A 13,464-nucleotide genomic window follows, 5' to 3' on the forward strand; every position below is an offset into this window, starting at 1 on the left:
ACTTCCCATTCAAGTTTATGGCAGTGTGAAAAGTATGGACGCCTAACTTTCTAGGTTCTAGGTCACTCAATCAAGTGACCCTTCAAAATTTTGGAACAAGCTATTGACATCATCTCCCAGGCTGCCCGTTTGAGACATGGACAGTTTTTGTGGACTTAGGTCTCACAAATAGTTTCCACACTGATGATACATGGACACACAGATCCTTTGAAGATGGAGCAAGCAGGCTATAAAGCTGGCTACGTTGTGTGTGCGGCTAGTGGCACTTTTCGGTGGTGGTGCTCTAGTCCATTAAATGTAGTGCAATCTTCATAGACAAAAAAAAAATAGGAAAAAAGAGCTGCCACTCACCAGCTCTTTTTTTCGTCTACACAGATCCTTTGTTTGCAAGAACATCACAAGTTCAGGTGCAGGTAGAGGAATACTGTCCACCAGTGTTGCAACGCGACACTGCATAGGGACATATCCGTTTGATAATAGAACCACCCAATTGTCTCTTTATTCATAACTTTTTAGGTAACTAGGACAACACAAAAAAAATATTTTCCGTTGGCATTTCTGAGGTCATTTAAGTAAGACACGTTCAAGGGAACCTGTCACCAGGACCCCTTATTTATCTTCCTTATGTGCACATTCCAAAACCGATAACCGATGCCTTTTTTAGTTGTAAAGATAACTTATATTAAATAATACCTTATATTCTTTGATATAATTTATATCAAATAAATTGTTTTTATAAAAACGATTTTGGAATGAGCACACAAGTGCCTATGGGGATATGGGGAGTATAAAAATGGGTGCCCTGGTGACAGGTTCCCTTAAAGTGAAGGTCGTCTATAAGAAGTGCCTGCCCAGTCTGTGGGGGGGTTTCCATCCAGTTCATATTGCAAGAGTTGCTAATATCCTGATATGAGTGTAGAGTTCATGAAATGGGGTTACACTAGCTGCGCTGGCCTAATATGTCAATAAAGCATAATCAGATTTGGAGTACATATAATGAAGAGGCAGATGATATCTCCTGAAATCTATAGCAAGTATTACAGTGTTTATTACTAGTGGTGCACTCTGAATATGATCATTGAGAGGTCAATGAACCAAGGGCATAATCTGAGTATTGGCCAGATCTATTGGCTAGATATATACTGATAACTGCTTGGATCATCTTCCATGGATTATACAATCAACTACACCTGACACATTGGTTAAATAGTAGCCAAGCTCTGAATTCTCCCGCCTCTAAGGTTAGAGTTACACTTTTACACTGGAAGCATCAAGCTCAGAGACCTTAAACTTTCACATATTAGTGGAAGGGGATTTATTTATGATTGCAAAATAACATATAAAACATATAATTGAGTGCACTACTGGGAATAAACATGGTGTCATAGCTGATCCAGAACAAATGGACCATACAAAGAGCAGGGACAGACAAAGCAGGCAGTGGAGCCACTTACCCGGGGTCATCTGGATTGTCCACAGGGCCAAGACTTTAGAAAGCAGAAAGAAAGGGGGAGGCATGCAGTAAGCAGCAGCAGGATAAGTGAAGAAAACTTATTTACCACCAAATCCCAACCAAAGCAAGACCCTCCATTATTATAACATTCACAACACTGAAACGCATTATTAAGAGCTGTATATGAAAGCATAGTAGGGGGAACTGAGATGTGCTGGGAATGTATTGCTTGAAATTCCTCATCTTTTTTGTGCTTAGGAGTCCTGTAGGCGGTCCTATCAGTGATTGACAGCCATCTCTGTATACAAGGAAGGCTGCTGATCACCAGTGAGTCTGCCAACTGGACTAAAAAGTATAAAAAAGAGCAGGAGTTCAGTTAAAAGGATGATAAAGTTACAAAAAGTTGGAAAAGTTATACAGATTTTTTTCCGATAACGCTGTATTTCAATGGATCAGACAGCATTTTCATACACAGCTTCCTAAATAAAAGGATCTGTAAGCAAAGCTAAAACCAAAGTCAAAATACTGGTCTTTCAATACAATTCTATATAACTACAGTGTATAAGCTTCGTACCTATCCCTAGTTTTGCTAGTTTTATCTGGTTTTCAGACATCTTTTTGTCCCAGTTTTCCGATGAGACTCTGATTCCTGACCGAGCTCTGCGCTCCCCCGCTGCTGTCTATCATCCTGTATTGAGGACTATTACAGTCATTTTTAAAAACATTATTTTATTACTTTGCGGAAAGAGGAGCACTATAGAGGATATGTGTCAAAATGACTCCACAATTCAACAGAAAGATGGATCTCGTCTTTCTTCATAGCTGGAGGCAATAGAAGAATCACCAATCTTGTTTGTTACATTTGACTCGGCTCTCTGGATCGGTTTAATATCTCCATTACCATGGGATTTCTGCAGTTGACAAATCTCAAATAATTATCTAAAATTAACCTGAAAATGAGCTGTTTCGGCCACATTCACACGGCCGTCTATATGACCCCCATAGGCCGGCTATGGGCGCCCTGCGCGGCATGGAGCAGTGCAGTGCAGCACAAATGCGGCACTGTACCATTCTGTATCCGGGAGAAAGATGGGACATGTCCTATCTTTCCCCGGAATTCGGTGCAGTGTGCCATACATTACTGTGGAGAGTCAAGGGGGTGAGCAGCACACTACGGTACGGCAGGCAAACGTTTGTCTGAATTTAGCCTTAGTGGGTGTCGTAAAGCAAATCCTGGTGCTAATGGAAATCATTCTGTAGGTTTTTTGTCATGACTTAAGGTAATTAGCTTCCTTCCAATAGGTATGTGGGAACAGAGCTCCAAAAACTACATTAAGTAACTAAAGCCTGCAGATAGACTATGTACAATCTGCTCAGCTTCTCCTGCTCTATAATATGCTGCCTTCAGATAGCACACTGTGTACTATCTGCTCAGTTCCTTCTGCTCTATAACAGTCTGTCTACAGATTGGACACTATGTACTATCTGTTCAGCTCCTCCTGCTCTATAACATTCTGCCTGCAAATAGCACACTATGTACTATCTGCTCATCTCCTCCAGCTCTATTACATGTTGCCTGCAGATAGGACAGTGTGTAAAAGCTGCTCAGCTTCTCCTGTTTTATAACCTGCTGCCAGCAGATACAATCTGCTCAGTTCTTCCTGCTCTATAACATGCTGCCTTGCAGACACTGGGGCACATTTACTTACCTTGTCACCGTAGTTCACAGAAAGTGCATTGTCAGACTCGTATGCACTGTGCACTGTGCCTCAATTCACTAAGATCATGTGCCCGATATCATGAATCTGTTGCTTCCAACAGAGTTCACCATCTTTTTAAAGGTGCATGTTAGTGCTTGGGCTTGTGTCACAATTTGAAACAAATCAGTCAGATTGTCTGACGGCACGCACCCTAAATTGTGTTGCGTGGAAGCCAGCGTAGCTGCGCCAAAAAAGGGTTGGGTGCGACACAATCGCAGTGCACCCGCTACTTAAATACCTGTGCAAGCCATTTTCCCATTGAAGATAGGGAACAAAAAAAGTGTGTTGCAAAGTGTCAGTAAATGTGCCCCACTATGTACAATCTGCTCAGTTCCTCCTGCTCTATAACATGCTGCTTGCTGAATGTATTGCATATTTCATGCCATTGGCAAAATTTCAAGGAATTTGTAGCAAAAAAAAAAAAAACTCAGTTCAGAAACACAGCAAATTTGCTTTAGTCTAAAACTTATGCTAAGAAAACTCTTCTTAGCACCTATTACACTGGGACCATGTTTTTTTCATGTTTTGATACAAAGAGGATAGAATTGTTCAGATGGGTAAATTATTAACATATTTCTTGGCAGTGCGGTTATTGGGTAAGAATATGCTACTTATAGCTGTGTGTACACCTGCAGTTAGACAATTCTAATGCTCCTAAAATGAATATGCAAAAAACTGTGCAAATCTGGGCTCTGTTCTGTACTGTAAAATTGAGCAAATGAACTAATACTAACCCGAACTATATCTCAAGGCATAAATATCTTTCCTTAGGACTATGGTCAGACTTGCAAGCAATACGATGTAATCTTAATTATTATTTATTGGATTTGTGTAGTTTTTGGACTCTTACAGAGTCAGGCATGTGCCAAAATTATGTGTTGATAAAAGGACGTAGGGCTTAATGGAAGCACCATATAGTGTGAAAACTAAGACAATCTGCAAAATTTGGTCAATGTTTGGGACCCTACTTTGGTGCGTAATAATATCATGTTACTAAAGTAGGAAATCTTCAGCATTTAGAGCAACTTCTCACTCAGCTTCATGATACATGATGCTAAGTGTCTCGTAGTCCCAACCCTTGCTCCCCACTGATCATAGCAAAGGGGTCTCCTATGGGACTGATGCAGAAAGTTGAGTAGAGCACTTGCTATCTTCCTCACAATCTGTACTGCAATAAGTTGTTATTTTGCCTGTTGCAATCTTCTCCACCTGCAGCACCTGTCATAGGACACATTACATAATGTTATATCGCATTCATATTGTCCTAATGAAAGCCATATTCTCCTGAAAGAATTAAGCACTCTTCAATGCGATTCAAAGTTCACAAGGTCGAGTTACACAGACATCACTATAAAGAGACAAGGACACGAGAAAATGTACATTATTATGTTGTAGGACTGGATGTCTGTGATAGCGGGTTATTCGCTTTGCTAGGTGATGCATTATGCTCAAGATGATTGGGGGTGAATCAGAGGAGCTGAAGAATCACTGGATGTTCTGAATAGGAATGATAAAGGTTCTGAGATATGGAGACCATACGGATGTACACTTCACTTTTATGTAGATGTATTCTGATAACAGTAAAAGAGAATGAATGGGAGATTCTGATGTCCGAAGATCTTCGTGTGCAAGCCATGATCGACCTCACGGAAATGGGTGAAATGTAGAGCACACCCGAGGTGGCACATGGATTGGGCATGTCCGGACATTTTACTTACTCAGGTATCTCATTAGTCAGGTGGCTTGAAAACAAGGAAACAACATGGACACATATAAGACAGAAGACAGACACGTGACACACACTGACAACTACATTAAAGGGAATTTATTATCAATTGTCTTGTAGCGTCACTTTGTATTCAGGTATATTTCTACTTGTAGCTACTGCCGTATTGTTTTTGAGACTTTACAGGGGTTGTACAGGTTTTGAAAACATGACTGCTTTTTCCAAAAATAGCTCCCTTCTTGCCAATGGGTAGTGAATCTCTATTCATTTCTATAAAACTGAGCTGCAACACCAGCACAGGCCATGGTCAGGTCTAGAGGTGTTCTTGGAAGAAAGCAGACAACTTATTCAACCCCTGGACGACTCCTCCAGGGGTGGAACAAGAAAAGAGTGTATTATACTCCTTAAGGTGGGCAGGTTTGATCAAATGTGTTTTGATATATTTCCAGGATGGCAAATGTCAAACAGCAACTTAATGTTTATCTTACTCATTTCAGTAAGTAGTAAAAATATAAGAATACTTTTACAGATATATTCCCTTTAATGGTCCAGTCCAGTAAGCAGGGCATACTGTGTGACATATGTGGCATTGAAACATACTTTTTTCTTTCCTTTTGCAAAAAAACAATACTTTCATAGTGATATCCTCGTCACACTGTGTTCTGCTTTCACCTCCTACTGCCATATAAAACACATTACTACAGCAAATCAAAAGATGGAGCCAGGCAAAACCTAATGTAGAGATATCTGATCTTCCATGACCGATCAGTGCCATGATGTAAAGAACACCTACAGTCTACCGTTATTGGCACCATCTTATGTTATTTTGACATCAGGTCAGTAAGAGTTTCAGACCATCTACTTCACTCTGTTGGTTATAGACATTGGTATTTTTCAGGGCAAATCCTAAACCTTGAAGTGACGGTGCTGTAGATCCATCTCGGACAAGATACATGTCTCTCTTGAGGCACTAAATTGGAGATGCCTCGACAATCTCAGGGTGAAATGTACCTTTTGGTGACTGCATTGTGATATTCCAGGTGGGTCCTTCCATCGAAGGATACAGCTTCGGAGTCACCTGCCGCCTTCTCAATGGTGACTATAAAAAAAAAAGACACAAAATAAGTTATAGCAATTGTTAAAACTGAATTAAAGGATAATACTGAAAAAGAATGTACAGAATTATAATATTGATGGATTATCCTGAGAACTGTTGCCCACTCGCTCCGTGAGCTGGCAGGATTTTGAAGACTCAAGATCAAATCCTTTATCGGTATTGCTGGTATTGCCTCTATCAGCTGAGTATAGGTACTGAAGAGCTTCAGCTCAACTATAGGGGGGGGGAAGACCTTGTAACTGCAGTTCCATTCACAGATCAAAATTTTTATTGGAAAGTCATTGTTGAAAAGTAAGATGGAGTCATTAAGTCATACATGTACACAATGGGGCTTATTTACTAAGGTTCCGCAGATCGCATTTCCGTCGGACTGTTCATGGTTTTCGGGATTAGCACCGCTGTGACAGGGATTTAGAAGGGGATTTTGTCAAACACGATTGGATTTTGGCGCAGCAGCGCCAGATTTCATGCGACAGAAATAGGGAGCGGGCAATCGGACGATCCGACTGATTCGGACTGAGTGCGGGATTTAATATTCAAATTGTGTCGCAACCAATGCACTTACATACAACAGGCAGAAGATGGCGGACCTGAGTGCGGAAGCAACACATGCAGGATATCGGGTGCACAATCTTTGCGAATCGCGGCACAGTGCATTGGAGTCGGACAATGGCTGGGCCAGGTAAGTAAATGTCCCCCAATAAGTGATAATGTTGTACCTTTGTCACAAATATAGCTAAACAATCACGTAGTATGCCGAACTGTTATCTTCTAGATAAATAATTGATTACTTTCTCTAGAATTCCACATTTCACTTTTTTTCCATGATCAAATTGACAAACGTATTTCATATTTACTGTAGGCAAAACGATGGCTGCCTCACATTTGAGCGTATAATATTTAAGAAAAACTATAAAGCAATATATTTAAATATATTGCATTTCTTCAGTAAATTGTGTTATCTTTCCCTCCTGAGTTAAACGGATTTCTTGGAAAAATCCCTAGGTGCCAGGGTAGAGGTGATTGCCACCCAGTCTACTGGTCTTAATCGCTAATGGCTCTGCAAGAAGTGCCAGGGGTCATGGGACTCACTTTGACCAACCAGCAGCTTCAGTATACCACAGGGCGTCACTTCCTCTACCTGTACCCCCCGGAATTTCTGGACAAGTTGCCAATGCAGCAGACCTGAAGGCCACTGCTATGCTGGAGACGGGGAGCAGGGTAAGTTAACATTCCTTTATTACGGTCGCCCCTGTCCTTGTCTCCATGGAGTTTTCAGGGACTCCTGGAAACCCCACTTAAAGGAAATCTACCACCAAAATAAATCATGATAAACCAGGGACGCTTACTCATAGATTCAGGCACCTTCTTTATAAAATCAACTTTTACATTTATGCTAAGAAGCCAGAAGAGCTCTGGCGGCATTACCAGAGCCCCTCACAGGTTGTTATACTGCGCAGGAGCACTTCTCCCCTCCCACCTTGTGGAGGTTACATGAGGCAGAGGGAGAGAGGGGAAGTACCGAGGTACCTTGTTTATCATGATGAATTTTGATGGTAGATTTCTATTAAGATCAAACTATGTAAATCAGTACAAATTTTTGCGTTTACAAATGCGGAATTTATACAAGTTTTTTTCTTTCCAAAAAGATCTATACATAGAAAATTGACAATGGCAAACCTGTTTATTCTGGCATTTAAATGTGAATGCTGATCTATTCTGCATCACAAAAGCACAACCCAAACAATATAATAAAACACATCTCAATCCGCCATTCACACACTCTAAATATAACAGCAAAACGCCATCCTGTCAATTGTTCATTGTTGCCGGGGCCTACATAAACCATTCACAGCTTGATATCAGAACTGAACACACATTTCATCTGTATGAAAAGAAACGGCAGACTGACAATATTGTCCTGTTGTTCTCTTCTAATAAGAAAGCAAAGCAATTTCCCAAGTACAATTAAGATCTTTGAGTGGTGACACTTATTACGTGAGGAAAATTTACTTCATACGGGGGAGTTAGTAAAGTTCTAGATTCTTAGAGCGTAAGATCTAAATGGAGTGGAATAAGGGTGTAGTCACACGGCCTAGAATACCCAGCATAGGAAAATAAACAAATAAAGTAGTAAGGTATTACACCTCATAACTGGTGCATGGATAAGGTCAAAACCTTTCAAAATTAGAAAAAAAAAAATTGGAGGAGTATTTTGACTCCCATTGGAAGCTATGGCAGAGCCCTGAGTCTTTGTCACTGTTAGGCTCCATTCACACTGACGTTTGGGGGATGTATATATGGCCGACGTATATACGGCCAATATACGTCCCCATAGACGGCAATGGGCGCACGGCGCCCTACGGGAGCGGTATGGTGCAGCACACGTGCGGCACCGTACCGCTCCGTACCCCGGAAAAAGATAGGACATGTCCTATCTTCGTCCGTAGTACGGCGCTGTGCGCCATTACTTCCTATGGAGAGGGGCGTGGGTGAGCTGCACTTACCTCCTCCACCTCTCCCCGTGCACTGCCGTTGCCCGGTACGGTACGGACGGGCAACGGGAGTGTGAATGATAATGGCGTAGTTAAAAGGGCTAGTGACTCTGCTGTCATCCGCCATAGTTTAAACAGTGAAAATCAAACCATATAAGGTGCTAACATGCTGATGAGATTGGGAAGCGTGCTAAGTTTTTCAGTATGCTATTGAAAAAAAAAAAGAGAAAAAAAAACAGAGGCAAAGTTAAAGGACACCTGTCATCAGGTCTGTGTCACTTGTCTTGTCACCACTACCTGTTGGAGCAGCTCACAAGGATCCCATCACAGCCTTTATCTAGTTATTTCATACATTATTCATTGTAAAATCATCTATTTTTTATCATGTAAATGAGGCTGGTCACATGGTCAGAGGCAGTGATGTCACCCCTGTTCCTCCTCCCCTCTCCTCCCCCTGCTCATGTCTGTGTGTAATGTATAGTAAAGCATTGCTAGTGTGTGCTGCATCTGCTGACATGCTGCATCCTCCTAATATACAGGTGAGAGACACAGACATCAGCTACACATGAATCTGACATGTTCTGCTGTAACATGGCTGCAGCCTGGAGCTGCTGTATCTCTCTTAAACACACACACATGCACACACAGGCTGCAGGGTGCGCCAGCACCAGGAAGCACATCATTATACAGCCTCACATCATTATACAGGCTGTCAGTCATGCACTGGGGGTGTGGCTGTGCCTCCCACTCATGAATAAGGTGGACAGCTTGAATATGCTAATGCTTCATTGGACATTTCACAGGTCATTTGCATACAGCTTTAGGACCTCATTGCTTAGGTTTACAGGCATGTAGAGGGACAATAAAGGGATAGAGGCAATGCTCTCTAATGGCAGTTTATGAAAATATATTTAGTTTAGGGGGGTTATTTTGCATGACGGGTTCTCTTTAAAGTGTCTTTAGATGCTTTCTCTCAGTAATGCCTTAGAGGAACTCATATACCTTCCCTTAAATTTATAGATCCATTTTGGAAAGATAAACTCTTATTATAGAGCTCCATAAAGAGGGAGTACAGCTTGATCTTTTAGATATCATCGTACCAGTCAAGCAGGGTTTCAGCCATACCTGATCCTCTTCTTCTTCTTCGAAATGACCTACGCCCTTATTACTTGCTGAAATTCCTATCTGATATCCAAGTCAGACCTCCTCACAGCTGCTGTGTTATGGACGGCTGGGTATTATTAATATAGGTTTATATTTATAAACCGGGAGCGTTGTGTGCCGGGGTGTCGGAGGGGTCAGCAGCACAGCTGGTGAGTGAATGGGTAGCGGAAGTACTTAAAGATGTTGGAAATGCCATCTGCATGGTTGTCATGGGAAAGGGAGAGGTGAAGGGGTCAGCCGGTGGAATTAGAACAGTAAAATACCGCAGGTATGAGCCTATCCGCACAGCTGACTCCTCTGGGACTGCGGGAGGTGAAAGTATTATGCGGAGGAAAGCTCAGATTTGATCTTTCTGACAGTCCTTTTCATTTATCGATTTTTTTTCCCATCTCCTGTTCAGTGAGCTGTGAAGTGTGAGAATCCTGAGGAGGAATCGTTAACAACATCATGTACAAATATAAAACTATACCTGGAAAAATAGAAGGTGACGGTAGACAGGAATCACTTGGCCTGGCTGCTCTGCCCATCCTACCAATTCTACAAAGTTTTAATAGAGTCTTTAGGGAGAATACATATGATTAGTCAATGCTTTACTCACATATAGGTAAAACTGATGTGTTTAAAGATGTATTAGAGCAATAAAAGCTGTACTTTCTATCCGCCTGATATGGTTTTAACACTGGACACTGGGTTCTCTTGTCCTAGTGTTTAAACTAAATGGAAGTACCACCCCATTCATCTATGGGCCAATGTGAAGTCCATAGAGTCCCATGCTGGAGTAGCAGCATGCAGTTGTGTCTACTGCTTCATTAAAAGAGGGAGACCATGTTCTGGTAATTGATGGGGTTCCCATCACTGATCTAGCAGTTTTGCCCATTCAGTGGATAGGGGGTAACAAAAGACCAGAACACCAAATAAGGCAACCATATCAGATGCCCTTCAGATCACACAGTTGTACAAATTGAGACTTCACACAAGATGAACGTAAATGGTAAAGCTATTGGACTTGCCTTTTTCACAGCTTCCTCCTGAAAATCCTCTCTGGCAGACGCACTCAAATCTTTCTTTCTGGGGTGAGCAAATTCCTCCATTCTGACAAGGGTTGGGTTTCTGGGTACAGGGGTGACCACGATATGGAGAGATTTCTATGGCAGTGCGAATGTTCTCCTCCCTCAGTACAGGAAGCCCCTTAATGGAAATCTGCAGGAAGCAAACACGGAGAAGTAGTCAGATATTTCTGGCTTTAGTAATATGTTATATGCATCTGCTAATAGATCTATGGTGAACTCATAATTCAGCACAGATTAGGACATCCGTAGCTTAATGACAGGGAAAATGAAAAATTCACAGGTGCAAAGAATTCATGCAACAAATGAAAAGTTTTTAGAGTTAGCGAGAAAACAAGGCAAATTAGGTAAACCCCATTTAGATTTTGTGATGATCAGATGTCCATTGCTGCTTACTACTGGTCTCTTGATCATCACTATCACTTACATCATCAGTTTGTCCATGCATTCTTACCTTTTGGATAGCCCCTTCAAAGCTGGTAGATATGGCTGCAGCTCGAGCCAATTTGCTAAAATCTGGTGATCCACCCACGTAAAGGGATTCTTTCAGGTTCAGAGCTGTGTGCGGAGCCTGGTAGACAGAATAAAGAGAGACATCACAAAGCGTCCACCGATCATCTTTATTATTAATGATGACTAATGGGATGCTCTCAACCGTCACAAACGCTTTGCTAACCACTAATATTGGTGGGGAGTCCAAGAAATCATCCCTCAAAGCCTTGTACTACAAGAATCCTTCTATTCTCCTGTGCGATAACCTGCATTTTAACATCAGCTATCAGTATGCTGGTGGGCACTCTGATCCTGCCGTATCGCAGGATATAATGGAAACAGAGAGTTCAATGTATTTATAATGTATACCTGCAGAGCCTATAAGACAATTCTAGAAAATTTTATCCCCGTGGAAAAAATCCCCAAAAATTTAGCTATCATCAACACTTCTAAGGTGCCCTCTGGTGGTCATGTGTAGACTGCAAGATTTGTGTATAATTATTGAATTGTTTTAAAAGTGATACACAAAAATGTGTTTCCCTAGAACCTGAACTTTCCACACAAGATCACCTTCACTAAGACTATTATCTCCGCTACGAGTTGTCCTTCATATCCCTCTACTACAGAGAATGCAAAAGGGCAATTGTTAATCTCTACCGTACTACAAAAAAAAGCCGCTATTCCCTAAATAACCCAGACCCCTCCCATCGATTTAGGGTCGACATTAATTAGTACTTGATGCTCGCGGGAGTTATGGGATGGATGGCTGGAAATTATTGGAAAATGCTCAGTACGATGAAAGAGATTGAAGGAGGAGAGAGAAAGAAAGACATCAAAGCCGGGACATAATCTAGTCTAAGGGTGATTAACTGGAATGGAGGGTTCACATGGGACATGGGATGAAACACATGTGCTTATCATTACCTTACGGGATTTCTGAAATCCAGAGAGTGCAACAATAGCGAAAGAAAGAGAGAAGAAGAAAAGGGAGAAAAGAAGTCATCAGTGGGTTGTAAAAGCTTTAGTGAGCAGGGCGGCTGACGTCATCCATCCACAATACAAAGTTTTCAGCAAGCGTTAGAGAATAGTCTGTGTACAGCGGAGGTCCCTACAGAGCACTGAGCGCCAATTACAGCATCAGTCCATGCTAGCAGCCAGAGACGACCGCTTAACTCAAACACACAATGCAGGCGGCTTCCTCTTAATTGTATGGCCCGGTGCCAAGCGCTACTTGCCATTCTGTTTGCTGATTTTAAGTCAATTACAAATGCTCTTTTTATACAATCTGAGGTATTTACTGGAAATGTCCTGCCTTCCCATAGATCACTGTCGCTTCAACCAGACGAGGAGCCGACATGACACGATGCAGAGGAACGGCTCTTTGTCTGCGTATATGTCAATGTGAGCTTAATATAATGCAATAGATCAGGGTTTCATGTACTATAATGAAGCTGGGAGGAGAGGGTGTTGTCCTACTGAGTAGGTCTAACAGTTTAGGCTGCGTTCACACATGGATTTTACATCAGGGTTCTGGCATTTTTGATGGAAAGAGCAATGTAGTCTGTGGTAAGAAATACTAGAAACCTGACAGACCCTATTATTAATTGTCTCAATTCATTAAAATTTGAGAATGGACATAGTGTATTGTCCATTATAAATAAATGTGACACTAGTGTGAACAGAACCTTACTTTATCATGTATGTGTTTTGCATTGCTTTAGACCAGCTGTAATATCATCAGTTGACTTTATATGGCAAAATGTGTAATGTATTTCATTGGTGTGCCAGTAACACTAGGCACCACTATGGCCCCCCTGTCTTCAGGCCCGCACGCACATATGAGGTGGTTGGAATGGCTATATCATCCAACCAACCTGCTTTGCTGCAGATTTATCTGCCTTTATAGATAGGGGGGAGATTTATCAGAAGAGTTTGAGAGTAGAACTGTTCCCATAGCTGTTTTTAAAATGATATCTGAGCTCCGATAGGTTTCCATGAGCTATTAGAACAGTTCTGCTCTCAGACACTTCTGATAATCTGATCTCCCTCATTGTTCCCATATACAAGATGTATAAGATAGTGGGGTTTTTTTAGGTCTGTATTTAAGTTGAATTTGTCTGTAAGTCGGAACTGTATATTTTATAATTGTCGCTCCAGTCAAAAAAAATTTTGTCCCAGTGACAATTGGAT

General features: G+C 41.5%; 1 protein-coding gene across 17 annotated transcripts in view; it reads right to left on the reverse strand.

Moving 5' to 3' along the window:
* The window catches only part of AGRN (agrin), a 334,557-nt gene that overhangs the window by 10,252 nt on the left and 310,841 nt on the right, over positions 1-13,464 (reverse strand). For 9 of the 17 annotated variants that reach the window (XM_072155891.1, XM_072155888.1, XM_072155904.1 and 6 more), the window contains 6 exons: positions 12,199-12,210; positions 11,237-11,353; positions 10,726-10,915; positions 5,951-6,038; positions 4,932-4,955; positions 1,455-1,487 (listed from right to left, as the gene is read on the reverse strand). In XM_072155891.1, coding sequence (XP_072011992.1) covers positions 1,455-1,487; positions 4,932-4,955; positions 5,951-6,038; positions 10,726-10,915; positions 11,237-11,353; positions 12,199-12,210 — 464 coding nt within the window. The remainder of the gene's footprint in view (positions 1-1,454; positions 1,488-4,931; positions 4,956-5,950; positions 6,039-10,725; positions 10,916-11,236; positions 11,354-12,198; positions 12,211-13,464) is intronic. The other 8 variants (XM_072155896.1, XM_072155897.1, XM_072155906.1 and 5 more) reach the window with 4 other exon arrangements.

This window comes from Engystomops pustulosus, chromosome 6, assembly GCF_040894005.1.
Source record: "Engystomops pustulosus chromosome 6, aEngPut4.maternal, whole genome shotgun sequence".
NCBI lineage: Eukaryota > Metazoa > Chordata > Amphibia > Anura > Leptodactylidae > Engystomops > Engystomops pustulosus.